This window comes from Diceros bicornis, chromosome X (assembly GCF_020826845.1).
Source record: "Diceros bicornis minor isolate mBicDic1 chromosome X, mDicBic1.mat.cur, whole genome shotgun sequence".
In the NCBI taxonomy this organism is placed as follows: domain Eukaryota; kingdom Metazoa; phylum Chordata; class Mammalia; order Perissodactyla; family Rhinocerotidae; genus Diceros; species Diceros bicornis.
The window spans coordinates 137406603-137425948 of NC_080781.1; the positions used below are offsets into that span (position 1 = coordinate 137406603).

The 19346-nt window shown below is 49.0% G+C and overlaps 1 protein-coding gene across 5 annotated transcripts; it reads left to right on the forward strand.

The window, feature by feature from the left end:
• Positions 1-758: 758 nt before the first annotated feature.
• ZNF275 (zinc finger protein 275) lies at positions 759-17651 on the forward strand. Of its 5 annotated transcripts, none has more exons than XM_058534924.1 (4): positions 759-815; positions 10840-10948; positions 11561-11647; positions 11967-17651. In XM_058534924.1, exon 4 carries the CDS (start codon positions 11996-11998, stop codon positions 13121-13123), a length of 1128 nt encoding a protein of 375 aa, XP_058390907.1. In that variant the 5' UTR covers positions 759-815; positions 10840-10948; positions 11561-11647; positions 11967-11995; the 3' UTR covers positions 13124-17651. The 5 variants fall into 5 exon arrangements, with proteins under 5 accessions (XP_058390907.1, XP_058390909.1, XP_058390906.1 ...); XM_058534923.1 differs by lacking the exon at positions 759-815 and adding an exon at positions 833-933; XM_058534925.1 differs by lacking the exon at positions 759-815 and adding an exon at positions 1379-3776.
• The last annotated feature ends 1695 nt before the right edge of the window (positions 17652-19346 follow it).

Consider the following 19346-nt stretch of genomic DNA (forward strand, 5'->3'; position numbering starts at 1 on the left):
TTGACTGGCAGCAAATTCATCTGGAACTGGCTGTCACTACCTGCAGCATCGCTCGATCCAAGAATCCTGTTCTTTTTTCTTCGTAGTATGACCTGCTATTTTGAAATTAACTCAAGTGCATCTCCCCTCCATCCCTACCCCCCGCACGCGCCACCGCGCGTGCGCCCACACACGAGTATACACATACACACGCACACACACTCACAGGAGCTCTTGGTGCCAAATGCGCGCCCCCTGGGGTCAGGGATGCTGCCTGTTTTGCTCACAGCTGGATTCTCAGTGCCTGGCACAGCAAGGGCTCACACCTTTGGTGACTCAGTGAGGCGCTTTGACCCCTCCAGTGGGGACTGACCTTGCTCTGCTTCGCACTCCCTTCTCGTTCCCCCACTCTCACCCCAGTCCAGAAGGCGCCCAAGGGGGAGGAGTCCTTTCCATTCCTTCGTTCCCTCCTTCGTGCGTTGGTCGGTTCATTTGCTCGTTCATTCATTTATTCATTAGTATATTCATTCCGCCATCCAGGCGTTTGGCCGGTGCGCTCGGCTGCGGGGCGATCTGGCCTGATCCTCCCCCCGGGCCTCAGTCCCGCCCCCTTCCCGCCCTGCCCCCTCTCCGGGCCAATCGGGGCCGACAGGCCGGGCGGGGCCGGGGCCGGGGCCGGGGCGGGGCCTCGCTCCCCCACTACCTTCCGCGGCCTCCGGAGCCGCGGGGCTGCTGGGCTCAGCCGGGCGCGGGCGGCTCAGTGGCGCTTCCTGCCACGCCGGGCCTGCCTGGGCCACGCCAGCCGAGGGCGGCGGGTCAGCCGCCGCCGGGCCAGGGTGAGCGTGCGGTCCACGGGAGGATGTGCACTGGGCGCGGGAGGGTGTGTGGGGCCGAGATGATCGTTTGGGCCACGAGAGGATGCGCTGGGGGCTCGGGACAGTGCGCGGGCCGCAGGTGAATGTGCGGGGCCGGGGTGGTCGTTTGGGGTGCGGGAGGATGTGCAGGGGGGCGGCCCAGGAGAGTGTGTAGGGCTGGCGTGAGTGTTCCCCAGAGTGCGGTGAGAGGGCGTCCAAGGCTTGTTGGGGGGCGTCTCTGGGCCCGAGGGAAGCTGCTCGGCCCTGGGGCCAGCTGGAGAGGGAGACGGGTCCTGGATGGCGGGTACGAGGAGGCCCTAAGGCCTTCCCGCGGCAGGCGGGGGGCGGCGGTCAGGGGCGGGAATCGCGAACGTGCAGAGGAGGCCTACGCTGCTTTTGGGGGAATGCTAGGGGGTGGGAACCGGTCAGTATGGGAAGGCGGGGACCCCCACCCCAAGCGCGATGGAGGCCGAGGGGGAGAGGGCGTTGGGTGAGGGGTTAAAGCGCTTTTCATCAGTCTGGGGGAGGGGCTGAGCCGCACTCAGGGGCGCCAGGTAGGTGAGCTGTGGACGGTTCCTGCCGGTACAGTCCCTGCTTTCCTTTTGGGTCGGGGTCGAGCCTCAGCTTGGCGGGGAGGATTAGCGGGTAGCCTAGAGCCCAAGATCTGTGAGGGAGGGGGAGGGGCAGCCTTTGCTGGGTGAAGACCAGCTCAAGGCCCTCGGTCTCAACAGGGCTTTTTCTGTCACTCTTCTTGGGGCCACCATCTCCTGCTCCAATACCCCCCCCATTAAACTCTTTTTGCTGCCTCCTCTAGTCTATATTTGAGTGATTAATTACATGTCTTTTTCCATCCTGCTCCCAACACGCTCGCCTGCCGCCCAAAACCCATGGTCCCTTTCAAACACCAACCCCCCTAGTCCTGGCCCTTTTCCCGGAGGTCCCACCCGGTTCCAACTGACACTTCCAGCCAGCCCACCTTCTAGCCCAGCCATCAGCCCCCTCAGTCTCCTTGGTCAGTGAAACATTTCCTCTTCAATCTCAGACCCAACATTTTTCTTTTACCAAAGGATTTCAGATGGGATTGCTAGAACAGCACCCGCTCTGGGTACTAATGGTGCTCACCCATCCCCCATCCTCCCTCCCCCATTGAGCCTTGAAGTAGAGGCAGCTTGCACAGTGCCTGGCACAGTCCAGTCCATTCCCTAGAAATGTCTTCCGGTGAGAGACCTCTTGGAAAATCACTAGAAAGTGTAAATTCTCTTCCCAGGAGTCTTGACAGTCAGCACAGAGAGTAGGATCCATTCAGGAGGCTCATGGGCTGGAATCCTGTGTGCTGAGCCCTGGAGGTGAGGAAGGCTCCAGATCTTAGACTGGCCCAGTGCTAAGGAGGCACAGCTCTGCATCCTAATTCCCTGAGTGCTGGTTGAAAATGCCCATTCCTTGGCTCCACCCACCCCTGCTGCTCTGCCCTTTGAGCTCTTAGCAAACCCCAAGCCAGGGTTCTGACCCACTGATCCAGCCCTGGCCCTAACCTGTCTGGACTCCCCAAATGGCCCAGGGCCCCTTGAAATTTGCACAGCATCCCCTACCCCCATTTAGAATCTTTCATATCCAGGGCAGTGTAACCTAAACGAAGCTATACTTACAATTTATTTTTATTTTTAGTAAGATGCCATGCGTCTTCTTGGGGAAATGGGAGCATAAACCTTTCCTCAGTTAAGTACAACAAACACTACAAAATCCCCTTCTGGTCTACCTTCTGGCTTTTTATAGAAGGGAGAGAAAATGGAAACCTAAACTGAGAGGGACAGGTGCCCAGGCAGAGTGAGAGAGGAAAACTGGGGAAGACGGAGACAGATGCCTCCCACTCACACACACAGAAAAAGACACACACAGACACAAACATCCCGAGAGAAACAGACTTGCCTGGTGAAACACTCTCTCTTTTGGCCCTTTAGGATTCTGCCACTTCTAGTAGTAGTACGTTTTCACAGTACAGGGTGGGCCAGACAGCTTGAGAGCACGTGAAGGCCGGGCCCAGCTCTAGCCCAGGGGCTCGGTTCAGCATCCCAGCATTGCCTGGCTGGGGTGGGTCAGGACCACGGCAGTCTGTGTTCAGTCTCACAGCCTGTCATTTGGTCGAGCACTCAGGGCCCAATAAGGTGCTCCCCAAGTCTGCTTCTGTCTCCCTGAATTATTTCAGTCCACCAGGTGGGACCTTACCTGCCTGACTAATCACTCAGAATTGTTCTGAGACATGGCGAACCATCGCTGCGTGTCTCTTTTGGGTAAGTCTCGGTGTTTACAGACCATGTCTCTTGGCCTTAAAGCTAGCCATACTGTTAGAAGGCCCCTTGGGTGAGGATGCAAGACAATGAGAAGTATTGTTTCTGTTCTGGAAGCACTCCTATTTTCATATATGCCAGTGTCACTGAACCGTCTTTGCCCAGAGACGGTTGTTTCAATCTCAGCAACAATAATCAAGGGAGAACAGATATCCAGTAAGGAGAATTGGGAATCTAGATGGTAATTTGGATGAGAGGGAGCTGAAGGCACCCATCTGAGTTAGATGCTGACAAGTGAGGTCTCTTGTGTGACCTATAAAGACACCCTCCGGGGCATTTTTGCTCTGGCCCAGAATCAAACTGAACACCAGGAGCCACCTGTTGTCTTCTGGGGCCTGCGGACATTCTGCTACAGGACCTTATTTTGATGCTCCAGGGAGTCCAGGTGTTTCTGACATCCCTTGGAAGTTTCTGGAAGCTGCCAGATAGATCTAGTTTGGGTGGCCTTGCTGCCTCTCCCCTGCTCCCACTGCCCAGGGAAGGAGCGCACCTGCCGAGGACATTGCCTGGTTATTTGTGCCATGGAATCGGCTCGGAAGCAACCTTTACTAGTAGCCAGACATCCTGAGGAGGCGCCTGAGCTGAAAGGCGACCAGAGGTACCTAATTATTCACTACTTTTTGTGACATGGGTTGGTTTTTGTCTCCATTAAATTCAACTCTTAATTTCTGTTGTTTCGGATCAAAGAGGAATGATTATTTTGGTTCTCTTAATGTTTCTGATTCCATATGGAAAATTCAATTTAAATAAGTTGGTTAAAATTTGCATTGCCATCTAAAGCACATATTAGGAACATGTGTTCACTCACATGAGCTCTCATGTTTTAGAAAACATGATTGTTCAGGTCGTGAGGCAGTGGGTTGGCATTGACCTGATTTCCCTGTGAGGCACTTGCAGTGTCCTGGCGCTAGGCTAGCTCTGGGTGGAATCCACAGTCAGCCTTGCTAGGGCTTTAGCTCTGGGAGCATGCAGTCGTTAGACTGCACTTCAGATCCCATTTAAAGAAGGAAGATAATCGTGTTTATATTAAGAGGTGGAGACTTGTTTTCCCAGAGTCTTTATCCGAACTTCCATTTCCCAGGTGGGTGTGGGAGTGCACCTCCCGTGATTCGGGGCATGCTTCCCACGGTGAGTGGAAGTGCCTTATGTTCAAGGGCAGCATCACCCTCTGTATTCATCGGGCGCACCACCATGGTTTTAATATTCTGCCTGGGATTGCTGTGACCTTGATCCCCCAAGGCCCACTTTTGGAAGGCACTGGACACCTGTATTTGTCACTTTTGTCACAGCGTCCAACTTCTTTTTCAGATTACTTCCACCATTTAAAGTCGAGCAGTTGTGCGACATGGCTTCTAAGTGATCAGATTGGCTCCAGGATTGATGATCATTTTATTTTTAAGTACAGTGGGGGTTAATGTGTATTATCTTTTTAAATGATCTTCCTTTGCTTCTCCTAAAGCTTTTACCCGATACACTTGGTTAATTATGCAGAGTTTAGCTTCTTTTTGTGAAAGCACGGCTTGCCTTTTCCCTCCCATTTTTATGAGCACTTTCTAAATGATATCTGTGTATCCTTGGGCTCTGTTACTGTGGGCAGTGATCTGAAGTACAGGCAGGTTAAGTCCCCTGGGCAAGTCTGGTATAGGAAGGGCCACTCCTGTTGCTACACTGGGAAGGATAATTAACAATTCACTTGGGGGTTGTGGTTCCAGGATTTCAACAGTTAATCATGCCAATTAAGTAAAAACACTTCGGTAGGATCTGCTCAATTAAATGGAACACTTCAGGAGGATTTGCTCAATTAAGCATGGGTGGCTTGGAAGAAGTGTGTGTGAGTGTGAGAGAAAGAGAATCATTTGTGTATCTATTGCACAGCGAGGGTCTGCGATGGCCTGTTAATAGGATGATTTAAAGCCAGTTCCCAAAACCCTTGTATACCATAAGGCTGCGAGGATGCTGATAACTGCCTAGCCTCTGGCTGTGGCCTGGTGTCAGAGGGCTACATATGATTTCCTTCTCTGTGAAATGGGGGTGGTAATAACTATAGGTTGTAATAATTAAATAAAATTATGTAGAGGGAGAGGCTCAGTGACAACACATAGTAGGTGCTCCGTTTAACACGCTCCTTCCCCGCAGTTTATCATGTGCTCACTGAGTGCCAGGAGCTGCCGCAGAGACTGGCAACTCGGGGGTAACCGAGAAAGAGAAGGCCCCTGTCCTGTGGGAGGTGACATTTCTCCCAGGGAGAGTCAGGTAAAAACAAGCAATTTCAGAGGATAATTCGTAGGTAGTGAAAAGTGTTATGAGTAAACTCGAATGGGGCTGGAGAGTGAAGCTGTTTTGAGGAGGTGACACTTGAGTGAGGCCTGAGTTCTTAGAAGGAGCCACCTGTGGCAGGTTCAGAGGGCCTGAGAGGTATCCCTTGGCATATCTAGAACAGAATGAAGACTAGAGCGTCTGAAAGGAATGACTGAGCCATGGGGTGCAGGATATGGGCTTGATGGGGTGGGCCAGGGCCTTGTAGTAGGTTATGGCCTTAGGTCTCTGGCCTGCGGGCAGTGAGGTGAGGTTTGTAACAGGCTATTTTTCTCAGAAGGTGAATGTGAGATGGTCTCCTCTCCATTCCACTTGGCGGCAAGACCTCAATTGGAAGTGATTTTTTTTAAATGAATTGTATAGGTAATCTATGACCAGTTCATTTTGTATTGGAAGCCACAGTCAAACCAGACACCAGATGCATACCAGGAAGAATCTGACTGCTCAGACGGGGCCCTGCCCAGATGACAGTGGGACACAAAGGGCTTGGCTGCTGGGCACCTGAGGCTTCACTCACACACCAGGGAAACACCTGTGCCGGACAGTCTATTAAAGATGGGAATGGGGCTTCCATGACCTTGGCGCCAAAGGAGGCCTTCTGCTCACACCTGTCCATGGCACTGATAGCTTGGGAGGATGAGCCCAGGAAGTTACAATCCCCTGGTCCTGCTTCTGAGCTTTCTGGGACCGTCCACACATTCCTGCCATCCCTTCTCCCCTGTGCCTGCCTTGCCCATGTGGGTACCTCGGGATGTCACCCAGCTTCGAGGGCCGTTCCCCATTGTCTCCTTGGCCTCAGCCCTGTCCTCTCGCATGCTGAGCATCTTTCTTATCCAAAGTCTACCCAAATCTTCTTAAATTATTATTCTTTTCTATTACCAAAGAAATGCAACTTGGTTACTAAAAATTCACTTGTTACAGAAACAGCAGAAGACTTTTCTAGACCCCAGTGTGGTGCACACTGCAGTATAGGTGTGCTAATTTTAGCTACGAATCACTCAGTTTATTTCTTTTTTCTCTTAAAATGCAAATATATGCTTAGCTATTCTCTCCCCTTCCCCTACCCTCTTTGGATTTTTTTAATAAATAGTTACTGTCTGTCTACATCTTCTATGAAGAATTAGAATTTTTGTAATCTGCTACATGTCATCCTGCATTGGTTACCTGTTGATTTTTTTTTTCATTTTTGTTTCTTTTTCTTTTTTTGATTTTTTTTCTTATTTCTTACCACCTGTTGGTTTTATACTTAAGCACTCCAGTTTTCTTCTTGCTCTGAGTTCTAGGACTCTTTAGTAAGGTCTCCGAGCTCTGAGCCACATTCTTCATTCACCCTCTCCCTCTTGTTTCTATGACATTTGGATTATTTAGACCATTTCTGTTGGTTATAGTATATTGTTTTCCATCCTTTTATTTTTATCCTATGTCTTTACATTTAAAGTCTTTATATTTAAAGTTTCTTGTAGACAGCATATAATTGAGTCTGGTTTTTTTTAATACAGTCTGATAATCTCTGCCTTTTAATTGGAGTGTTTAGTCCATTTACATTTAACTTAATTACCTATATGGTTGAATTTAAATTTGCCATCTTGCTATTTGTTTCTACTTGTCCCATCTTTCCTTTTTCCTTTGTTTCTTTACCTTTCTTCTTTCAAATTATTTTTTTGAATTGTATTTTATCTCCACTACTGGCTTATTAGTGTGCATTGGAGTCTTGGAGGGCTTCCTAAAATACCCAATATGTTTTACTTCTACATACTGTTATAAACCCCACCCTACCTTAGTATTATTTTTGCTTTAAATGTTACTTTTTAAAGATTTAAAAATGAGGGAGGTAAAAGTGTTTTATATTTCCACACGTTTACATTACTGATGTTCTTCATTCTTTTGTGTAGATCCAAGGTTCCATCTGGTATCATTTTCCTTCACCTGAAGAACTTTCTTTAATATGTCTTATAGTACAGGTCTGCTGGTGACAAATTCTCTGAGCTTTTGTTTGTCTGAAAAAGTTTTTATTTTGCCTTCATTTTTGAAGGATATTTTCCCTGAATATAGAATTCTAAGTTGACAGGTTTTTTTTTTTCCTTTAGCACTTTAAGAGTGTCATTCAGTTGTTTTCTGATAAGAAGTCAACAGTTATTCTTATCTTTCCTCCTCTATATATAGAATTTTTTTCCTCCTCTGGCTGCTTTAAGATTTTCTCTTTATCGCTGGTTTTCAGCAATTTGATTATGACATCTCTTGGTGTATGTGTATGGTTTTTTGGTTTTGCTTCCTGTTTGTTGAGTCTTGCTACAGGTTGATTGGGCTTCTTGGCTCTAGTTTTCATCAGATTTGGAAAAAAAAATTTCAGCCATTATTTCTTCAACTATATTTTTATCCCCCTCTTTCCTCATCTTCTCAGCTTCCAGTTACATGTGTGTTAGACCACTTTGTATTATTCCCAGGTTACTGAGATGGTGTTTCTTAATTTTTTTTTCTTTCTAAGCTTCATTTGGGATAGTTTCTATTGCTGTTTTCTAACCTTTTTTGGGGAGGTAGTGTCTAATCTGTTAATCACATCCAGTGAAATTTTCATTTTAAACATTATAGTTTTTACCTCCAAAAGTCCCATTTGGTTCTTGTTTATATCATCCATTTTGCTCATTATGTTCCTGGGTTTTTTTTCCAATACTTATACATAGTTAAACTACCTGTATGTCTGTGAGTTCTATCAGAGATCATTTCTAAGTGTTTCTATTGAGATTATTTTCCCTGCCATGGGTCATATTTTTCTGCTTCTTGGCATTTCAGTAATTTTTTATTGGATATTGGACATTGTAGAGATTATGTTGTTGAGTGTCTAGATTTTGTTGTTTCACTTTGAAAAGTGTTGGACTTTGTTTTTGGAGGTAGTTATTTGTGGAACAATTTCATCCTTTTGGGGCCTATTTTTAAGCTTTTCTAGAGCAGGTCCAGGGCAGCTGTGGCTCCAGGGATAGATCAGTCCTACTACTAAGGCATGGCCCCTCTGGTTCTCTACTGAATGCCCCACATGATCACTGAGGACTCTCTACTCTGGTTTTTTGGACCCTAAACATCTCCGTACTTTTGTGTGTCCTGGGAATTGTTCAGCTTTCTGCTTCCTGGTTGTTCTTTTACCAGTTTGGGGGAGTTTCACTAAATGCATGCATGACTTAGTAGTCAGGAAAGACTCAAAGAGAGCCTTAGGCAGATTTTTTTGGAGCTCTTTTTCTTTTCCCTCCTTTCTGGAACTCTGCTCTGCAATTTCCAGCTGCCTCAGCTTCCCTGAACACTGGTGTGTGTCTTGATGGAGCCATCATGCTCTGTTTGGGTCTCCCTTTCCTACACTCTCAATCTGGAAATTTGCCATCAGGCCGAGAGCTGGGGCAATGATAAGCCTCACCTCATTTGTTTCTCTTCACTCGGGGATCATGGTCCTGCACTGCCTGCTGTCCAATGTCTAAAAACTGTTGTGTCACATCTGTTTTGTCCAGTTTTCTACTTGTTTATGGCAGGACATTAAGTCTGTTCCTTGTTACTCCATCAAGGCCAGAAGTAGAAGTCTCTATCCATCCCTTTTAACATAACATCTAATTTTATGTAAAAGTCTTTGTAGAGTATCTGGGTTTTGTACTCCTTGAGCTAGTGTAAAATGCTTTCTTTTCATTTAATTATGAATTGAATTCAATTGACCTCGCATAAGAACAGAATCTGTGTTCCTCTTTCTTTGAACTCACTGAAGTGGGAGGCCTATGATGCACACGTGTCTGTGGTAGGATCTTATATTCTGCAATCTGGAAGGAAAAGGTAACTTGTACATATTGTTCGGATCTTTTATTTAGCAATTTAGTGTTTGAAGATCTTTTTTTGAGGCTTCTTTTTCCAGCTGTTTTATTCAACTTTTCATTTTGTCAAATATATAACAGAAATGTTCTTGTCTATAGCAGTCTCACTGTCACCTGGCAAATTGTTTCAGTGGGGTGGGGTGTGGCCTTTAAAGGGCTGCTGGTCAAGAAGCCCCGGCTCCTGCTCTTTGTTGCCTCTCTTCCCTCTAGTGCCCCAATCTGGTTTTTTGTTGCCCCTACAAAGTTGGACAGGATCTCTCACTTCCTAGTTATTTCTTCTGATATTCTTTTTTTTTTTTTTTTGAGGAGGGTTGGCCCTGAGCTAACATCTGCTGCCAATCTTCCTCTTTTTCTTTTTTCTTCCCCAAAGCCCCAGTACATAGTTGTGTGTCATAGTTGTAAAGTTGTAGCTCTTCTACGTGGGACGCTGCCTCAGCATGGCTTAATGAGTAGTGAGTAGGTCCGCGCCCAGGATCCGAACCTACAAACCCCAGGCCACCAAAGTGGAATGCACAAAGTCAACCACTATGCCACCGGGCTGGCCCTCTTCTGATATTCTTTTGTGGACACTTCCTTCTTCTGCAGTGTGAGCATTGACCTCTCTGAGGCTGGCTGCTAGGAGGCCTGTGGCCAGCCTGTCTCTGAGAGACAGTCTCCGTGCCATCGGCTCTCCATCTGTGTCTGTCTTCTCCGAGCTGTGCCTGGGCTAACATTCATTTTTCTTGTCTGGGCTCCCTCTGGCCTGGCTGTATTAATTCTTTGCCAGCCCAATTTCCTCACTGTTTAGGGTATGTTTTCTTAGGCATACTCATGCTCTGGCTTGTCACTTAGCTGCTGTGCAAGAGAAGACTCAACACAATTTAAAACCTCCGAAAAGAAAATCACAAGTCTCATCCCAGGGGACCCAGAGACAGAGCTGCTGTCACTCACGGCTCTTTTCACTTTCCTTAGCTCCACCCACCCCCCAGGGTCTTACCCTTCCCCAGGATGGAGCCCCAGGAAACCAGGTACTGGCAGGCCCTCTTGAGATGCTGGAGGCCCAGGTGAGCTGTGCTTCCCTCTGCCTGGCTTGGGAATCTGTCACTGCTCCCCGATTCAGGCCTCAGCCTCTGCCTCTTGCCCCATCATGACACACGGCAGGGCCCCAGCTGCTGCCTTCCCTCCCTTCCTCTGCTTCTGTCTCCAGAGTCTGCCAAAAAATGGATGCCCACTAGGCTGGTAATTCCCATCATACCGGTGGGGGAGCTGAGTTTCAATCCAGGAAAGTGATTGAAATGAGGTCCCTTGGGAAGACAGTAGGAGGCCAGGACCACGACCCAGGTCTTCTGGTGCTTGGTCAGGTTGTCTTTCCAGGACTTCTTGAGGCTTGTAGTTAGATATCCATGTTAGCAATGCACACCCACTCCAGACTCTCACCTTTTATCCCTGGTGTTATTGGCGCTGCCCCTGCCTCATTCTAGAATAGATGGAAGGACTGATTATCCCTGGGAATTCTTTCAGGATTGGGTGACATTTGACAACGTGGCACAGTACCTCACAAAAAGGGAGTGGTTGAGGCTGGACCTTGAGCAGAGGACACTGGCATATTACAGGAACGTGACCTCCGTGGGTAAGGATACCCCTAGCCCTTCCATCAGCTTTGCCTTCAGCTTCATGGTACTATGCAGCTGGGAATGGGATGAGGGGCACCTAGTATAGCCCTACACAAGCTCACCTTCCAGGGGCTTGTGCCCGCTGGGGGTGGACTGTAAGGAAATACAAAGGGTCTGCCACAACCAGCATCTCAAAGTAGCAGGGCTCCCTTCCAACTCCTAATGGCATGGAAAGAATCCCCTCAGTCTTTTATTGGGCTGCACATGTGAGGTTGGGAGGGTTCTTAGGAAGAGACTGCTGGGGGTCAGGTTTGGGAAATGTAGAAGAGCACGAAGTTCAGTGTGCAGGCCTTGAGGTGGGTGGATCAGGAGAAAGGGAGGATCAGCTCCTCAGGACGACCACATGGCACTCCACCCAGGTGGGCCCAGAGCCTGCCTCATCCAGCCCCTGGAAGGAGCTGGCTCTTGGGAAAGACATTTGAAATTGATACATGACTTGCCTAAGGTTACAGCCAAGCCAGCCTTTGAGGTTTGAAAGGGTTTCCCCTTTGAAGGTCCTACCCTGTTCCTGCCATGTTCTCATGTCATCTCTGGCTGCTGCCATAACCTGTCTCCTTTTCCACAAGCAGGAGTTCCTGTTTTGAATCCTGCCTTGGTCTCTTGCCTGCTGTTGGTATTAAACCCATCCCATAACGTGGACTGAACTAAGCATTCTGGTGAGTGAAAAAGAAATCTGAAGAAATGTGAGGAAATCATGGGGGAGGCCTTTGGGAGTGGGTGTGGCTGCTCCTTAACCACAGAAGGGGAGACCTTTTCAGGACCACTTTGGTAGGGAGCGTCCAGCAGTCAGGCCCTTCTGGCCCTTCCCTCTATGGTCCTGGCTTCTGCTTGGATGAGCACCAGCCATCCTGCCTGGGTGGCCTCCAGGCCCAGTGCTCAGCAGCTGTCTCAGGAGGAAAGCAACTCTTGACAAAGGAGAATAACCTCCTTCCATCCTGCTCTGCAGACTGCAGTGTCTTATGGTTCTCATTTCAGAAAGCATCTCGGTGACCCAGCATCAGACCATGGGTGAAGACGCCCAGCCACAGGAGATGGCATCCACAAGCTCCCCAAGAGCCAGTGAGCCAAGCTCTGAGGTCAAACAGAATGGGGACTCTGAGGGGAGTGGGGGGAACCCCCAGAATCTGCCTGTAGAACATCACTTTGCGTGTAAAGAGTGTGGAGACACCTTTCGGCTTAAGGTCCTCCTTGTGCAGCACCAGAGAATTCACAGCGAGGAGAAGGGCTGGGAGTGTGGCGATTGTGGGAAGGTCTTCAGGGGGGTCTCTGAGTTCAACGAGCACCGGAAGAGCCATGTGGCTGCAGAGCCGCGGCCTGGCCCAAGCCGGGCCGTTGATGATGCCATCGAGAAGAGGGAGCAAATGGAGAGAGAGGCAAAGCCCTTCGAATGTGAGGAATGTGGGAAAAGGTTTAAGAAGAACGCAGGCCTCAGTCAGCATCTGCGCGTGCACAGCAGAGAAAAGCCCTTTGACTGTGAGGAATGTGGCCGATCCTTCAAAGTGAACACTCACCTCTTTCGACATCAGAAGCTTCACACTTCGGAGAAGCCCTTTGCCTGCAAGGCGTGTAGCAGGGATTTCCTGGATCGCCAGGAACTTCTCAAGCACCAGCGAATGCACACTGGCCACCTGCCCTTCGACTGTGACGACTGCGGCAAGTCCTTCCGAGGGGTGAACGGCCTGGCGGAGCACCAGCGCATCCACAGCGGGGCCAAGCCCTACAGGTGTCCCCACTGTGGCAAGCTCTTCCGGAGGAGCTCAGAGCTCACCAAGCATCGGCGGATCCACACAGGCGAGAAGCCCTATGAGTGCAGCCAGTGCGGGAAGGCCTTCCGGCAGAGCTCCAGCCTCCTGGAGCACCAGCGCATCCACACTGGGGAGCGGCCCTATGCCTGTGGCGACTGCGGCAAGGCCTTCCGGGGGCCCTCCGACCTGATTAAACACCGGCGCATTCACAGTGGACTGAAACCCTATGAGTGTGACAAATGCGGGAAAGCCTTCCGGAGGAGCTCTGGCCTGAGTCGCCATCGGAGGACCCACAGTGGAGCAAGACGCTGCGAGTGCAGTGAGTGTGGCCGCGTGTTCAAGAGGCAGTCAGCACTGCAGAAGCATCAGCCAACCCACCAGGAGTAGATGAGGCTTGCAACCCCTCAGCTGTCAGCGGATTCCTGTGGGGGACCTGCATCCCTAGAGGGGGATGGCAGAGTCAAAGGAGGTGAACAGTTTTGTAGCACTTATATATTTTGTCGTCAGAAAGGTTGAAACCAATTATACTGCCACCAGCAATTTATAAGTGTACATGTTTCCCATTTTGCCTATGGAGAGTAGATTTTACCATATTAATTTATTTTGGCTAGTTTAAATGGCATAAAGTAACTTCAAGGTACTTAAATCCACAGGCCTTGAATCTGAGCATTAGAGAAGAGAGACCTGGATGTGGGGGTGTCGAGGGGGCTTGTTGGTCCTCTCCTCCAAACTCCTCCCCCCTCAGGGAAACTAAGACACAGAGCTATTCAATGATGGCATCAATATAATGTGATCCCAGCTTTCCCGAAGAGAAGCTCGCCTCAAAGTTTGTAGACCTACTTGAATTTATAAATTTTTAGGGATGTAAATAGAATACTCAAATGTCTTATAATATTTAATTTATTAATTTAGTTATACATAAGTATTGTAAATCACATATTATATAGAATAATATATTAATTTAGAAAATACTCCTTTTTTCCCTTGCTCTGTTCCATGAGATCATTATATTCTAACTCCTCATGTTCATTTCTGACCTCACTGTCTTCACCAACCTCAGAGCCCCTTTTGAGCCATCAGACAATTTCAAAGCACATCCAGTGGCTTCCATCCATCTGAACTGTGTGCCATGTAGCACTGTGACACTCCCCACACAAGACTCACTAGAAATTTCGTCCCAAGCTGTAACTACATGTTCACGTAATGTTAGGACAATTGTGGTTGTTTTCTAATTTTCCCCGTAGCTCTACAACATAACCACTTAAGGTGTTGCTTTTTTAAATGACCTTTAAAAGACTTTTTCTAAGCATCTAAAATTTGTCATTGTGAGGTCGTATTCCTAGGAATAAGTACTAAATCTGGGTTAAATTACTTTTGCGCCTTTTTTTCTTAAACCAATTCAATCTGGTGACTCCCATGCATATCTAAAACTAGCTTCGATTGGGCTTTGTTTCATGGGTCTTGTCTTCAAGCAGCACGATTTTGTTCAAAATACAGTAGTGGAGAGAGCATCCCCGTAATAACAGGGACATTTCAAGGACTCAAGTGTAAGATGGCGCCTCCTTTGCCAGAACGATAGCTTTTCCTCATGTGGGGCCTAGATGGTACTTCTCCAACCCTCCATTCTCAGCTCTGTAAGACGGGGGTGATCACAGGACTACCTCCTACGGTTATCATGAGGACTGGAACGCCGCACCTGGCACGGAGGGACACACTCAGTGAAGGTCATCTGCTGTTACCGTCTTAGTTATTGCTGTCATTCTATGGCTTGTTAGTACCAGAACTGGGGATGGACCCAGCACTCCTGACTCCTAGTCTTATCTTTCTTTCATGCAATGACTGAAATACTGTTTCCGTTTCCTTGTGTGCAAATAGTACGTTCATCTCCTTTGACCAGTTGTCAAGTTACCTTTCGAGATATTGACTTTATACAGCAGTTCTTTCCATATCGATTGTGATGATCTCTTTTCCAATGTTATTGCTTTGCTCTTTGTAGCAGTTTTATTACATTTTTGTTGTGCAAGCATTTAGTTTTTATGTATCCAAGCACTCATTGCCCATTAAGTCATAACTGTTATTGCTGCAGTAGTTAGATATGACATTTTCTTCTAGAGTTTTAATTACAAATGAAAAATTGAAAGCCCTGCCCCACCAGAAGGTGGATGTACCAGATGGGCAGGCTGGATGGGAATGGGCCGGAGAAGCAGGCTCGCTCCTCATCCAAGATGCAGACTCCGTGCATGTCTGTGGGCAATACTTGACTATCCAACCTGGCCACTCAGGCACACGAGAGAAACTTCCATCACGGATTGGCCAGAACACTCTGACTGTTCCTCAGTATAGCCCTAGCCATCAGCAATGGGGCCAGGCCCCACCTAGATCAATGGGATGGTCCAAACTTGGTCTTGGAAGGCCAGCCACCCTTCCAGCTCATGGGAGCCTTGGCCATGCCCGGCATGGATTCAGTGCCTCAGCAGCAGATCCACCCAAGAGACGTCTCTTCAAACACAAGAAGACTTACCTGACTGACGCTGTCACGTGGATCACATCCTCCTCCTAGCAAGTGACTCCAGAACTACAAAGAGGTCAGTTTTGTGGCTTCTGCTTTTGGCAACTAAGGGGAGATTCACCCACGTGTTCTAACATCACCTCCCTCATCCACACCTAATAGGGGTGACAGAGAAAAGGCTCGGAGAGGAACCGTGCCCCCCTCTGATGGCCTGTGTGTCATGGTGATACAAACTGGCCACACCAGGCCTGGGCTGTGACTTGCAGCAGCTGTGCCCGGGAGGGACAATAAAACAAGGGTTTGGAGGGCCACAATGCCCTTCTGTGGCCCAAGTGGCACAGAAATAGAAGCTGGTCCTCCTGGGGCTGGGCTATCACTTCCAGCAGCCTCTCCCAAGAGGACCAGCAGAAAAGGCTAGCCAGGAACCTGGCCCCTCCAGTGGCCTGCAGAGCGGGCAGGTAGAAGCTGGCCATGCTGGGGCTGTGGTGTGATTTCCTGGCAGCTGTGCCAGGGGGACACTAGAGGGCCTGGAGAGGACGTGTGCCTCTCTGATGGGCCCACTGAGGCGGAGGTGGAACTCCCCAGCGGGCAGAGCTAGAAGAGCTTCTCAGGCCCCCATCCTGGGAAGCAGGGTCCCACAGTGACCCCTGTGGTCTTAGCCAGAAAGTACTCTGGAACGGCCCCCAGGCCACGCCAGTGGCTCTCTGTGACATCTCCATCCTGATGCCCAGGCTGGAGAAAAGCCAACAGCACTTGTTACATAGCGATTCCTTTTGCTCTGTGGCTTCAGTTCTCTCAGTAGTTGTGAATCTGTGTCTGAAATCACTACTTCCTTCTCGCATCAGTTTTCTCTTTTCAAGCTGTTGTGATGTGTTTAATGCAACTGTCATTTGGTAAGGAATGTTGACATCCATGGGGGGCAAGTCTGGCACCTTTACCTGGAAGTACTTGCCCGTTCACTAGTCATTTGTTGGGTTTTATGAAGGATCCAGATGCAGTATTAACTTGGAACTTCGTGTCATCGTCGTCACTGCTCCATCTCCCCCCAGCCAGGGCACGATGTCTTGGCATCCCGTCATACCCTCCATTCTCGGTTCTATAATTTTCTCTCAAACAAACCTTCTTCTAGAGTTAACACTAAAGACCACATCTTTTCCGTCACTGTGTTTGCGGGTGAAGTCCGTGCTCTCTCCAAACGCGAGCAGTCTGTGGCTTTACCATGTGTCCTGTAGTTGCGCCAAGTTTGGTGTTTGCCTCTGGTAACTTGGGGGTGGGTTTCCTTGCATTCTCTAGGTACACTGCTACATCAATGCAAAATGTGATCAAGCTTCCTGTTGTGTGTGCTTGTCTGTGCATTCGTGTATCTACCTCACTTCGTTTTTCTTTCTAATCACACATAGTCCTTTTGCACCGGAAATGAAGAGCAGTTGGGTTACATAGAATGCTGGCTCTCATTAGAAATACATCCTTTTCTTACATTCTGAAAGAAACCATCCATTGCTTTTATTAAAGCTTTGAATACTTGCTGAAATTTTCAAAAGAAAGTGTTTACCATTTTTGCTGCTTAGGAAGATTAACTGTGTTGATTTGTTGTGTCATACCCACTCTTGCGTTTCCACAATGAGCCCCCCCGATCGCAGGGGGCAGCTTTGTCACGTGGTGTTGCACTCCATGTGCCCTGGGCTTCAGCCCTGTTGTGTGCCATGTGACCCCCCCCACTTCCAGACCACATTCATTAAACCAGAACTGAACACCTGACTCAAGGGCAGCAACCGGTCATCAGAGCTGGCTGGAGACAATGGGCCAGGCCTTTCAGGTTCTCCATCTGTGAAGTGCCGACAAGGAAACTGAGAGAGAAGATTCTAGTTGGTGTTGGAAGAAAGAGGGAGCCGCACGGTATTTAGCAGAGTTTCCCCCATGGGCGGCACTGGCTTGAAGGTCTATGGGCTCCTGCTAGGTGCCCCAGAGCTGCCTCAGTCCCAGCACCCCGAGGAGGCCTGACCCCGTTATGTTCTTAGATTTCTGGCGACTGCCCTCATGGGTCCGTTTGTATCCCCACCGTAGACTCCCTTGACTTGAGCCAGCTTAAGTGGGTCTCTGGTTTTGGCAATCTGTCAAGAGCCAATTGCATTTTACCATATGGCTGCTTCCTGAGAAGAATCACGTGGCTGGTTTTCCTCAGATTCTACCCAGCCCGCGCTCCCAGCACGAGCCCTACCGACTCTCGTAAACACCTGTTTAAATGTGATACTATGTTCTGTTCACTAAGATGGGTAAAAATCTCTGCCTTCTAGTTTCTGTGAGTTTGACCACTGATTTTCTGTCTGGATATTGTTCCTGTACTGACCTCATGTTTGTCCCATGAAATGCGTTAACTCACCCCCCACCCTATTCTTTATTTTGGAAGCATCTGTCAGATTGAGGAATGATAACCTCTCTCTTACCAGCATATTCACGTTCTGTAGTTCTCATTGCATCAGTTTGGGTGTTACTTTCAGAAGTAGAAATGGTCTCTTTAAACCTGGCCTTGGACGTTATTTGCATATCTGAGAACGGTAGCAATGTCCCGCCCCAGTTCGTGTTTCTGTTGTTGGCGCTCTTTTCTAGTTCCTCTCGATCTCCTTAACTTGTCTGTTATATGGCACTTACTATAATCAGCCTTGCACTAGAGCTTCGCCCTCCCCACCCTCACCCAGCCGTTAGATTGTGAGCTCTGAGAAGACAGGGTGGCCCTTCATGTCTGATTCCCCTGCCAGACCTAGCACAGTGCCTTGCATCAAGTAGATTTCAATAAATATATGTTAAATGGCATTGGTCTTCCTTGACTTATTTTGTCAAAGCTTAATTTATCAATTCTTCCCTTGCTCCTTTCTCCACACTCTGGAGTTCTGCCTCTTCCTGGGATCCAGATGCTGTCTTGGCCCCCACTTGCTGGACACTTGGAGCGGAGAGGAGACACCCTGATGAGGAAGGGCTGGTTTTCCTGGAAGTTTGAGTTGTCCCTTGGCAGAAGGAGCCTGTCATTCAGCCAAGTACCTTCCCCGACCCTGGCTAGGGCTCTCCCCAGTCTGAATTCCAGATGGGAGCAGACGACCAGGCTGAACTCTGAGCTATTCCCCTAGGGACCGGGAATGGTGTGACAGAAGTGGCCTCTGGGACTTGAGAATCTGCCAGCCTCTCTGGGCTAGGTGGGGGTGGGAGTGGGTAGGTCAGTCCTCTTGGTGGCCAGTGGCTGGCGTCTCTCTAGTGACTATTGCCTCAGAAAAGGCAGGTGATGAAGACAGGCCCCTGGCTTCATGACCCTCCCAAATGCAAACAGGGCTCAGCCGTTCAGTCAGCTGCCCAGTCCTGAAAGGATTCACACAGAGTGGGCTCCAGGAGTGCTTGGGTTGGGCCCTGGTAGGCCATGATGTGCCCCAACAGGAGGGAGCAACATTTTGGAAAGAAGTATGACTCCTCCCACCAACCCAGTGTCCCTGGAGGCACCTAGGCAAGGCCCTTGTCATCTTTCCTGCAGGGTCCCATCCTCATCACACTATCAATTATTCTACCCCAAATGCAACTTCTAGGCAGGTGGTGTGATACTGTCCTGCCCCACCCCCAGCCCAGCCATCTCTGCTTGCAAGCCCGTTGTTTGGAAAGAACCATTCATTTGCTTTGCTGGTTTTGTGATGTGCTTACTACTGAGAATTTCACCTATTTTTCATTAAAACATGTGCAAGCTCTGTTCTGGCAAGCTTTGGTTATGGAAAAGTCAAGGCCACAGGTCCATTTGGGCAGCTAATACTGGGCCCAGGGGGGAGGGGAAAGCCTGGGGCCTCTAGTAAGGGGTTGAGAATGTTCCTTTGTGTTTCTCTCCTAGTGCCCCTGCCTTCTGGAGCCCTGCAGCTTCTCCAACACCACTCTCCTCTGAGGCCCCCCACAAGACTTTTGCTTGCCTGGAAGTTCACAGTCCCCAGACCTTCACCTCATGGGCCAGCGTGTGGGCCTCCCTCATTGCCCTATCCTAGGTTTCTACCCATGGCCCTCTGCCCTAGCCCACTTCTGTCTAGCTCGTGGCCCACCTGGGAGGGGCCAGTGACATTGTCTAAGTCCGTTTGG

Bases quoted from the DNA above. Each gene is read 5' to 3' on its own strand.
- ZNF275 (XM_058534924.1), top strand. From the start codon at position 11,996: ATGGGTGAAGACGCCCAGCCACAGGAGATGGCATCCACAAGCTCCCCA.